The following is a 12,500-nucleotide window of genomic DNA, read 5'->3' as shown; positions in this document are numbered from 1 at the left end:
CTTCTAAAAAGAAGATTCTAAATTCTCCATTCTAAATCCAGTTTTGCAAGAAAAGTTTGGGGTGTTCATGTCTTGAGGGATAAAGTGACACGGTGCTCGGAAGTCATGCAAGAGTTTGTGCTCGATCGACAAATAGCGTGAGAGATTATACTCTAGTCTAGAGTGTTAATGGCAGGCCGTCGACGGAGAGTGTCATATGATGTCTCATGGTTGTTTTTCTTTAGTGGGTTCTGCTTTTCTGCACACACAACAAACTCAGTTCACTCCGTCCGTTATGTAACGTCAAACTCAGTTTGTTATGTAAAACTCAGTGGAAAAATCTGTTCTATTCTATTCTCAAACGTACGTAATCATTGTGCCTCTAGGGTTTTCCACTTTCCAGATACATCAACGTTTAGCAGGAACATGATTGTGTTAAAGGGTATATTTAGCATAACATAACCAAGACCACACATAACACCTTGTTAGAAACCCTCTGTGTTGCTCCGTGCGGTGTGTGGCAGGGCTCAGTATGTGTGACAGGGGGGGTTGAGTTGAGTAGAGTACTCACTGTGTAAACAGCTGCTGTAGCCGGCTGTGGCCCCTCTTCTCCGCGACGTTCCCCGGGGTACAGCCCTGCTTGTTGGGCAGTCGAAGAGCCTCTCTCCCCCCTGGCTGCTGGAGCAGGAACAGAGCGACCCTCCGGAGACCGCGGCGTGCCGCGAAGTGCAGGAGGGTCTCGTGTGGGCCGGGCTCTGAGAGGAGGAAGGACAGACGGAGAGACAGACGGACAGACAGAGAGTGAGCATCAGACTTGGCGAGGTGACAGAGTCAATAGCCTGTACAGACCTTGCACTTTTTGTTCGCTTCTGCTACTCCCCGTAGCCAAACAGAAGCACCCCATAAGTTAATTATGCAAATAACCCGACATGTTATCTTTGCCTCTGTGTATTTTGTAACCAGTTCGATTGAACAGAGTCGACCGATAGTATGGGTCCATGTAGGGAGTTCAGAATGTGTTTGCTGACACGCAGGGACGGAGTGCGTGGCACCCTCTCCTCTCTCTCACCCCGCAGAACATGACGCTCTCATACTTCAACCCTCCTACCCCCCGCTCTCTCATCCCCTCCTACCCCCGCTCTCTCATCCCTTCCTACCCCCACTCTCCTCTCTTTCATCCCTCACCCCTCCCACCATGGCTGTCTCCTCCCTCACCCGTCTGACCCCTCCCACTCTCCTCTCTCTCACCCCTCCCACCATGGCTGTCTCCCCCCTCACCTGTCTGACCCCCCCCCCACTCTCCTCTCTCTCACCCCTCCCATCCTGGCTCTCTCATCTTTCACCCCTCCTACCCTGACTCTCCTCTCTCTCCTCTCTCTCCTCTCTCTCCTCTCTCTCACCCCTCCCACACCCCCTCTCCTCTCTCTCCTCTCTCTCCTTTCTCTCCTCTCTCTCACCCCTCCCACACCCTCTCTCCTCTCTCGCACCCCTCCCATCCCATTGCAGTGTGGGCAATGGAGTCTTAAAGAGCTCTCTTCCAACTCCTTCAGTATTTTACGTTCTCACTGCTAACAATAGAGTTATATATTGTCGGTTGTGTTTCAGGAGCGTCCGAGACTCAGAGAGCACTTGAAGTCTGGCCAGCAGTCCCAGTAGCGCAAGGGTACTAAACACAGTAGCAGGATTGTTCTGGAAGGTTAATAAGACGCTGGGAAACAGACATGCCCTGGTTTAAACCTACCACTGGGAATTCAACAAGGCAATTTGGAGCCCCGATAAAAAAGGTGTTGCATAAAAAGCAGTCCTACTGAAATGTAATCTGGTACGGAGGAGGGAGGATTAGGGTTCCTAGCAGGGCTGTAGGTGGTAATCTCACACATCAGAGAGACAGGGAGATGTTTAGATCGGAGGTTTTAATCCCTGCAGGACTACAGAGTAGTGTAGGCTTGCCTCTTGTTATGGAATGGAATGGACTTTATTTGTCATTGCTACAGTACAGGTACCAAACAACGAAATATTATCCTGCCAACATTTGAAATACCACTGTCCGAGAGAAAAGGGGAAGTGAAAAGGGTCTCTTTTTAGTCACAATGACTGACAAACTGGTCAGACGGGACAGCCAGGAAGTCGATAATATCCAAACGTGTTGCTGAATATGGCTATAGAATGAGACGTTTCGCAAAAAAGGCAACCCCAGCCTAAATCTCTCCACACTCAGTGTGGCCCTGTGTCTAATGTGCAGACAGACCACCGAAACTAACAACAAGCATGGGTCCTCCTTTTTCCATTCGAAGGTAAAAGCTCCAGTCAGAACAGATTCACAGAATCATCGACCACTTACAGCATTGGGCCGGGTCGGGATGGGATTGGGGGGAACCACCCTAACAAATCAGATTTTCCACCAGCACTCCATTCTCAGGGCATCCTCTCTCTCTCTCTCTCCTCTCTCCCACAACCCCTCCGTCTAATAAACTCCGGGCAACGAGCTGGAATGCCCGCGGATCCACTGTTGGCATTTTAACCGATGGCAGAGGATGTGACAGGGGGATAAAAAATGCCTTTAGGGGAGTTTTATTGCCATTTCATGATATTAATGCCTCTCTGTGCTTTATTCTAGTGTGTGAGAGAGAGAGAGAGAGAGAGAGAGAGAGAGAGAGAGAGAGAGAGAGAGAGAGAGAGAGAGAGAGAAAGAGAGAGAAAGAGAGAGAGAACCCAGAGAAAGTTCTTGGCTTGGGCCAAGGGCACCATTGAAATATGATTCCTAGAACGGACATATCCCCTCAGAATATGGCTACTTGGCTGGTTGCGCTGATGGATCTCATGCATCTATAAATTCTATTTCTACAGTATGGTGTCGTAAGTGCCAGGGCAGGCTGGGCCGGTCCAGCAGAGCAGAGTGGAGCCTCTGGGCTGGAGGCCCGTCAGAGTCTCCAGTTTCAGGGCAGGGGTATCGCCCGGCCAGGTGCCCGGGACCAGCTGCAGGAAATGCCACGGCTGGGGGGAAGGCATTACATAGCTGGGCTTATTCACTGGGCAGGTTATAGACAGAAAAGAAGGAATTTCATTTTCCCTAACCTGCACCATCATCATAAAAGACAGGGGGAGGGGGAGGGAGAGTCTCTCTCTCTGTCTTTCTCTCTCTGTGTCTTTTTTTTTTTTTGGTCCCGAAACATCAGAGAGTTGAAATCAAATATCTTTCGGAGAGTCGGAGAAGGCCTCAGGTACCATTTTCAACCCTGCGTAGATGGTAGGGTAAGCCTACAGGGGAAATAGGACATAGGCTAAAGTCGTCATAAACGGCACAGCACTTTGATCTGAGAGCACATATAAAAAGCCATGACAAATGGCAGCATATACGCGGGCCTACGCGACAGGTGGTTTTAACTCCCCATACAGACTTGGCTCCTTCCATGCTACATAGTTGCTGTGCCGAGGTTCCTGTCAAATACAGGGCTTTTATATCCTCCATCACTGGGAGAATGGCCTTGTGCTATAGATAACATCAACATCATATACACATCCTATAAACATAACCCTGTGTTTAACCATAGCATTATCTATCACTCCAGGAGGGGAGAAAGCAAGAGAGAGAGAATGAGAGAGAAAAGGAGAGAGAGAGAGAGAGAGAGAAAGACCAAAAGAGAGACTGAAAGAGAGAGAGAAGGAGGGAGAGAGAAAAAGAGAAAGAGAGAGAGAGAACGACTGAAAAACGAAAAGAGAGACTGAAAGAGAAAGAGAAGGAGGGAGAGAGAAAAAAAGAGAGAGAGAGGTGAAGCAGGTCATTTAAAGTGTGGAGGAGCAGAGGAGGCCAGAGGGAGAGATGGGTCTCTCTTTTTTTAGCTCTCTTCTCAGTCTTTGTGTTGCTCTTATCTCCCCCTGACAGAAGCACATGTTAATAACGCCATGCTCACCACAACAGCAGCATCACTGGTCCTGCCCTGGCTGTGACACACTCAACACACTCAACACATTCTGATAGTCTCTATGACAACCCGTCATCAGTCTAATGAAAAATAAAAACAATGCCAAGGATACAAACATAAACTGTAGTAGATGATGTTATTTCATAGTTATTTAGCAAGTCCAACGTATGTTCTTCCACATAGTCTATTACAATACCAGTCAAAAGTTTGGACACACTTTCCCATTCAATTGAATTCAATTATTAGCCTACTATTCACAACAATCCAACCTTAAAATGAGATGTCTAACTCGCGTTGCTTTGACTTTTGGTTTGATTAAACAATATACTTTACAAACTTGAAAGTGCACTTTTTAACATGGAGGTCTATGGAAACCAACATATGCCATTTTTGACCCACTGCCATTTTACACCTTTTAAGCAAACATCTTTTCAACTGTACAATGTGCCGAAAACGAATAATTATCAACTCTGATAAAAAGCTTTTTGATACCTATTCAACTTTTTAAACTATTAAACGTGTTGTAACTCCAACACCTCTCTATCTATCTATCTATCTATCTATCTATCTATCCATCTATCTATCTATCTATCTATCTATCTATCTATCTATCTATCTATCTATCTACAGTATCTATCTATATCTTCTATCTAACCTTCTATCTTTCTAACCAAAATAAGACTTTGCAGCAAACCCACAAAGTTTCTTTTGGAACATTGGTGTGAGAATAATCTAAACTAAATTAAAACGTTAGTCCTTCTTTAACAACCGTCCATTTGGTGGATATAAAAAGATCATTTACAATAAATGGGCATCGCTCCATCAGACTAATGTGTAATGCGATTTTCCCAATGTTCAACTGCATAAAGGGCATCCAAGTACACATAGGCCTCAGAGAAACACAAATGGGTGTTTGGTTAGCGCCAAATAGCCCAGCCAAAGTTTTCAATTTGACCAAGGCTATATGACAGAGTTACTGCTATAAATTCCAACAGATCTTGAATGGGGTTGTCTGTCTGCCCTTAGCAGAGTTCACGACCTCTTCCTGCAGACTTGATTCATACAGAACCAGCCGGTCCTTGGCCACCACCGTGGTCCTTCCGCCTGGTGCAGAGAGAGGAGAGCGGTAACACTACTGACATGAGCAGGCTTACTGGGTCCAAACAAAACAAGCATCATTCAACTGGGACCAGCAGAGCTCGGACGTTTATCACCATATTCCCTGGCTGCCCCTGTCCCAGTCCTTGCCTCAGCAACAGTCCCAGTCCCTGCCTTAGCAACAGTCCCAGTCCCAGCCTTTAGCCTCAGTCCCAACCTCATTGCCAGCCCCAGCCCCACTCCCAGCCCCAGCCTCACTCCCAGCCTCAGCCTCAGTCCCAACCTCACCCCCAGCCCCAGCCTCACTCCCAGTCCCAGCCTCACTCCCAGCCCCAGCCTCACTCCCAGTCCCAGCCTCACTCCCAGCCTCAGTCCCAGCCCCACTCCCAGCCCCAGCCCCAGTCCCAGGCTCTGGGTAACAGGCCATATAAACACTGTGGGCTACAGCCAACCTCTTAATTGGGTGGGAATGTTTGTTTTTAGCATATCTGACATTGCATTCCTGCCTTATTATGACGACCCAGTAGAGGCAGAAAACAGAGAGGGGAAGGGGAGGAGGGTATAATAAACGCAGTCAGCAAGTGGAGCCAAGAACATCAGCGGAGTGGCGTGGAGGACGGGATCTATCCCAGGAGACACCGGGCCATGGTGATTCTCCTCTCTCTACTGGAGCCCTTCCTGACCCCCTAGGCCCTAGTAGGTTAATGTAATATGCTAATAGCTCCACCTTGCCCTCTGATAGACTAGCTGGGGGGGTTTATCAACATGTGGATTACTCCTCTCCAGTTTTCTCACATTTGTCCACAAGTGTGCAGGTTCCTTTGGGAATGGGGAAGGCCCTCAGCTCTCCGACGGCAGAAAACACTCACTGTTAGACTGTTAGGGCGACCTTCTGTTTGCCAATTAACCACATTGCTCCAGTTGAACTGAAACGACTCACACACTTCCAGGCCCAAAACAATATGACAGAGAACAGTGAACTCTGATTGGCTATTTGCTGGACCTGTTCACCCTCCAGACGCTGGTGATTGGCTGAAGCAGCCGTTAGAGCCCAGAGTCGGAGTGTCATTAGTGAACCACCTGTCGGGCATGCTTTAGAACTCGCCCCGGCAGAACTGGACCTGAGCCAAATCATGTCTCATCAGAGAGGAGGAAAGAAATGTTCCCTTCTACTGAGGCGTGAACGCAGTACATGACATCTACTGCACAGTGAGTGAAATTAAATAATAGTACAGCTAAAGTTATAGAGCTGAAGATGAACTCAAAAACATACTATTACTGTACATAAACTAGGGCTGGGCAATATTGTCAAAAATGTCAATATAATTGTGAATATTGGTTGATAACGATAATTATGACAATATACAGTACATTAAATAATGCTCTATGTAAAGTCTGAAGAACATGTTCTGCTTAGGACTAAAGCCTAAGATACCAAAGGGTTGAAAATGTCTCAAGGCAATACCAGGCAGGCAACCAAAATTAGGTAAATACATTTTTGAGAAGCAATACATTTTTAGACAGTATTAGATACGCTGATTACGTGATACAATCACTGTCAATTCTGTCAAACCAATAGTGGAGAGTAGCCATAGTAGAGACAACTACTTTTAAAATATTTTGGTAAATGTTTGATAGTTCGGATGACAAATTGGAAGGCTTTTTGCTTTGTTACCAACAAAACAGAAGAAAGGGAAAAGATAGACTGCTTGCGCTCTCAACACAGGGAGATAAGAAATCACCCTCTCTCTCAATTGTCAGAGGTCCTGCCTCTGTTTCCTCCTGCTCTTTATCAGTTTTTTAACGGGGAGCGGGGACGCACAACGTGAAACAAACTTTATCGCGATACCAGCCATTACTTCTTTAAAATAAGGGTTAGGATTGATATTAGATTCGATTATTCGATATTAACGTGTTAGCGCCCAGCTGCTACATGAAGCGCAGACAAGTAGCAGCCCAGAGACATACTGCAAACCCCATTCACAGCAAAACACTCGAAGGAATGACCTGCTAAATGACCAGATAAGTCCCCTGGTGTGAACGAGGCCATAAAAAGCACAGATCTCAATAGAACAAAAGACTACTTAAGAGTGTACAATAAGAGTATATCTTACATTACACTATATAGATATTTGACAGATATAGACTTAACAGATATATTAGATAATCTAAATAGATATATTAAATAGATCTAATCAAAGACACACGCATAGACATAATGTACAAGCAGAAGCTCCATCCTCACTGACCTATACTGCTGTTGCCCAGGTTGGTACCGGCCTCCCTGCCAGGCTGCGTGCCCACGGTGGTGCCCAGTACGTTGGTGCCCATTACGCTCCACCCCTGGGGCAGTGCGAGGTGTCGGAGGGCCAGCGCCAGGCTCTCGTCCAGCCTCTCACACTCCTGGAGAGGTATCTGACACTCGTCCAGCAGCAGCGCCCCCTCCAGGCCGTCAGCCCTCCCTGCAGCGCTCACCAGGAACTGGGCCATGTCCAGCGCCAGGTCCTGGACAAACTGGAACCTCTCCTCGGCCACGGGGTCCACGGAGCCACCGGGCCGCGCTGAGCACAGGGTGACCTGCACTGACTCACAGCAGTCATGGGCTGGGGAGAGGGAGAGGGGGAGGGGGGGGGGGGGGGAGAAGGAGGAGGACAGAGTGGTGCTTAATTGGTATAACAACAAGAGATATAACAACATGATAATATGATAATATAACTGGATTAATGAAATATAACGATGATAATATAATAACACAATAAAACAATATGATTTAATTATACCGCACACTTGTAAGTGCTTAAAACAAACCAAGTACTGCATGCCGCTAAATAAAGTACTTTTTGTGTGTGTACACGCCTACAATGGTACGGAGTCCATAAATGGAACCCAAATAAGCAAGGTTTAAGGCCTCCAGAGTTAGCTTGGAGATCTCTTTGTCCTCTCTGGTTGCTAAGATGCAAAGGGTCCAAACACGAAACATTCTTCTGTCAGAGAGCAAGTTGAACAAAAAAAAGAAAAAACACCAAGTAATGAAAAGGAAACATTGGCTGTTTCAAGTCTCTTGTCAGCTGCAAGGGTTAGTGTGACAGACGAACAGCCTTAGAACACAACCTGACCAGAGACTTGGCAGGTGTCAAGAGACTTTAAGAGTGGACAAACAACCGTTAACCCGCTGCCTCAGCTCATACCATCCCAAGCGCTGCTTGAAACCATAGAACGAAATTATATGTATATGCTTTAAATAGACCACATCGCAACAACATAGACAGCTCCATCACGAGGACGATTTTAAACAAAACACCGCACGTTTGAAATGGGATTTAAATAGAATTTGACGTAACTTATAACTTCGGCCTACATGTGCTGTTCTCACAGAAGAACAACCGTTGCAGGTATCAGAGAGGGGAGGGGGGAGCGGGGGGGGGATACATTACCATGAAAACCTATAAAAATCTATGACTATCTAAGAGTTCAACACATGGCCGAGACATGGCTGAAGAATACCCTATGTCCCTCTCTCTCTCTCCCCTAAGAATGTGTGGAGCAACAGAAGACCATGTGAGAGCTGCATGTTTCTGACGGCTCATGTTACCCATGACTCAGAGAGAGAGAGAGAGAGAGGGGGGGGGGAGCAGAGGACAGCACAGCACAGTACGCTACCATCCAGACCAGGAGGCCCAAATCCTCCTATTCATGGCTCTGCTGACACACACACACACACACACACACACACACACACACAAATACAGCACAGTACAAACATAAATCCTGTCATCAATAAGCCACATGTCAGCCATGTTTTCACATGCAGGACATTAGACATTTAGCGCTCCACTGGGCTCCTAGTGATAACCAGAGCTGGGCTACGGCGCTCTGCAAAACATATTGTTCTGGTACTTCTCGTACAACTAGACATAAACACCCATGGATGAAAAACATGGTTTATTGCCAAAAGCCAGACTGAGACAGATATAATTATTGGGCAGTGTTCACATTACAATCATTTATTTCCATGGCAGGGGGGCGGAAACAGTAAAAAAAAAATGGAGATGGGGCATAGAGTCTAGAGACACAGTCATAAACAACGGTGGCATTGCTGTCTCAACTGCTAGGGCGCTCGTCCTATTTCACTGGAGACCATAAAGCAACACATCATTTGCTGTAAATCCATGCACAATGTGTCTCTGTGCTCACAAAGAGTGGTGTGTGTGAGTGTGTCCCCGTGTGCGTGTGTTTGCGTGAGTGTGTCTGGGTCTTTGTGTTTGTCCCTGTCCAGCGCCAGCGCCAGCCTGTTGTTAGAAACCGATCTGTCCTCTCTGTCCCACTGTGGGGTAAAAATGGCAATGTTTAATAACTGTTGATAAAGCCGTCCTAGCAACTGGTGGGTTGGCTAGAACAAGCACTGGGACTGGGACCTCCGTGGCTGCGGTACTCTGGTGGGGAGTGGGGGGGAGACAGGCGTGTACCTGAGGGAGATGACAGAGCCTTCTGAAAGCTCTTCACAACGTCCATTTGGTAGGTCTTAATGCACGGGCAGAAAGCCGCTAAGTGTTCCCACAGAGGGAGTGATTACACAGGCCATGCCAAGGAGCTCTGTGCGCCACGCCACCCAGTGACGTGTTCCAGAACCGTTCTATCACAATCTACTGGCCTGCACTCCACGCTGCTAGGCCCCCCCCTCCCTGCCAATGAGCTCTTCTCTGGCAAGAACAACACCCCCATTTATTTCACTTTAACACCGCGTCTTCCTGAATAGTCTGGCACGCAGCGGAGACGTTTAGCTCTGTGCTGGTGTGTCCATGAGTCAAATATATGTCTGTGCTGCTCTCTTAAGTATGAGTGAATGCATCATTTCTAGGTAATGTCGTATTATGTGAAATGACCTGCTCGTAAAGTCACTCTCATATCTCAAGTTCTAGAACGCTGAAGAATAATCGGCAGGCATTTTATGATATCATGTGGAGAATATGTGTTAAAGGTACATTTCTGAAAAGTGTTGTTGCTAAATGCTTCAGCTTTTGCTTTTTGACTGAAGGGGTATTTCAGGGACTCAAAGGTGCTGCTCTATGCAGATGCTATATAGGGTGAATCTTTAACTAGCTTTCCCAGCGGAACACACACAGCTTACTGATAGCATGGCTATAACAGCTATACTAGGACGTGGAGTATCTACTACTGAGAAAGGATCCCACGCCGGCTAAGTTTGAGTAACACTGCTTAGTTCACAACAAAGCAATGTCCTTCACAGGTAGGTCGAGTAAATAAATCCAGTACACACACGCAGGCACACACCCACGCACCCACGCATGCACAGGACACAGACTCTCAATCACTCAATCACACAAACACACACACACACACACACACACACACACACACACACACTCTTGGGGCAAGGCTTTCAGGAGCTGAACCGATGTTTACGTCTCCAAAGGCTTGTCAGGGTTTTCCTCCTCGGTCGACATCCGTTACATTAAGCAAGAATGTCTCAGAACTTCAAGAGCAATTAGCGGTTCTGTTCTACAGCCATAAGTGCACAGTGTGTATGTCTGTCTGCCAGTGAATTATTAAGCCCTGTTTAAATTTGGAACACTTCAACAACTGCTCTAAGGGCCTTTCTCCTCCACTGAGTGTGCTTGGTTGGCTGGGTCCTAAGACTATAGTGTTAAGGGGTTAGGCAGGCTGCGGTAGTAGCCGGCACAGTCCATGATTGGACTGCGGTGTTGGGGCTTGTGTTTTTTTCGCTTGAATAGCGCTGGGTGTGGTCGGTGTCAAATTTGGCAACGGATAAGAAGTATTGTGAGGACAGACCACAAGCCTACTTTCAGACAGTTTGGCAGCGTCGACGTTCCTCATCACAAAGGTGATTTCAGCCCCTGATTTGACGAGCGAGACTAACCTCAGGGCACCCCTAGACGAGATTCATTCCGGAGTACAGCTTTAACTGAGAATTAATGAATGGAGTCTTCTGTCCAGGGATGTTGTGTCATGTGTGTATGATTATGGTACTGACCTGGGCAGACCGCCTGCAGGGTGACATGGCTGATCCTCAAGGTGCTGGTCAGGTGCCTCTGGGTGGTGCCAGCAAACAGCAGGTAGAACTCCACATCCTCCTCCTCCTCAAAACACTCTTCATCGCCAAGCTGTACCGTCAGAAGACACTCACCCTGAGGGGAGGGGGGGGGGGGGGGGGGGCGGGGATCACAAAACACAACATCATACAATGTCAATCTCTTCACACTAACGTGGTGAATTAAAGCAACAGGAAATAACAGTTTCGGAGCTAGCAGACGTGTAAACAACGACGTCATCTCCTCTCAATCAACCCCCCCAGGAGGTCCCCAGACAGATATATCAGCGCCAACAGAGGAGATACCAAGACTAAAACACACACCAACATAGAGAGGCAAGGACAGGTATCAACACTTGTCTATTAGCCAGAGGCTAGGTTCTATTATACCTCTATCAAACCCATAACATAGAGCGACATACTGTATACATAAAAACATACTCCAGTAAAACAATAATTACCCCTCCTTCTCTAATTACAGTGTAGTGTAGTGTGTGTGTGTGCGTGTGTGCGTGTGTGTGTGTGTGTGTGTGTGTGTGTGTGTGTGCGTGCGTGCGTGCGTGCGTGCGTGCGTGTGTGTGTGTGTCTGTGCGCATGTGTGAAAAGACGTTACGGGACCGACCAACGACTATGCCTGAGCTCATGTCCCGAACCGGCCTACGCGCAGGACAGTTATCACCAGACGTCTGTTCTATTTAGGGCCACAGTGTGAACGGGGAGCTACCTGCCGTCCGACTGAACTGACAGATTTAGGGTTAGGGTTAGGGGGGTTTCATGCAGGCCCGTCACTATGGGCGGGCCTCAGGGGGCCAGGCCCCCCCACAGACGTGCTGGTGCCCCCCCAACTGGCAGCCAGATATAAAAAAAATAAAAAAAATATATATTTTTTTTTTAATTATTATTCATATTTTATGTTAAATGAAGACATTCAAATTGAGAAACAATAGTGTGTTTTTCATTTTGTTGGACGGGATTCTAGTGACAACCAATCATTTGAAAGTTGAAAGTTGAAAGTTGCACGTTACGCACGCTGCTGCTCCCGCCATTTCAGTTGTGTGAGGCGAGCACTGAGCAGTTGAGTGAAATCTGCGCTTTTTGATGGATAAAGCTTTTTGAATAAAGATGGATATAAGAAAGTGGATTACCGGTAAATCCTCGAAAGGTGCAGCTGCACCCAACCCCGATGGACATACGTAGCACCAGCATTAGCGACTGTGGGCAGCCTGACACTAGCACCCCGACGGCTACCACTAGAGAGGTAAGTCCTACTAGCCCAACTGTTAGGGCTAGGGCTACTACTAGCCTTGCTAGCCCCCCGATGAAAGTTTTGTTACTTTTCGAGCCACCAAACAGACTGCTACAAAGCGAGAACATGGACCTGTTCACTGCGGTTACTCTTGTGAACAGTGCATCTGAATGCATAAAATCAC

At 47.2% G+C, this 12,500-nt stretch overlaps 1 protein-coding gene across 1 annotated transcript in view; it reads right to left on the bottom strand.

Annotated features, from left to right (window-relative positions):
- LOC308169922 (uncharacterized protein) overlaps window positions 1-12,500 on the bottom strand; it is a gene marked incomplete at both ends in the record, with an annotated part of 23,351 nt that overhangs the window by 6,771 nt on the left and 4,080 nt on the right. The window contains 3 exons of the mRNA XM_080544655.1: window positions 551-734; window positions 7,250-7,603; window positions 11,014-11,167. Of these exons, the coding sequence (XP_080400781.1) occupies window positions 551-734; window positions 7,250-7,603; window positions 11,014-11,167 (692 nt within the window). The remainder of the gene's footprint in view (window positions 1-550; window positions 735-7,249; window positions 7,604-11,013; window positions 11,168-12,500) is intronic.

The sequence above is a fragment of the Nansenia antarctica genome (genome assembly GCF_963989245.1).
Source record: "Nansenia antarctica genome assembly, chromosome: 14".
NCBI classification, from domain to species: Eukaryota; Metazoa; Chordata; class Actinopteri; order Argentiniformes; family Microstomatidae; genus Nansenia; species Nansenia antarctica.
The sequence above is the reverse complement of the archived record's forward strand: the minus strand, read 5'-3'. Positions and strand labels throughout refer to the sequence as shown.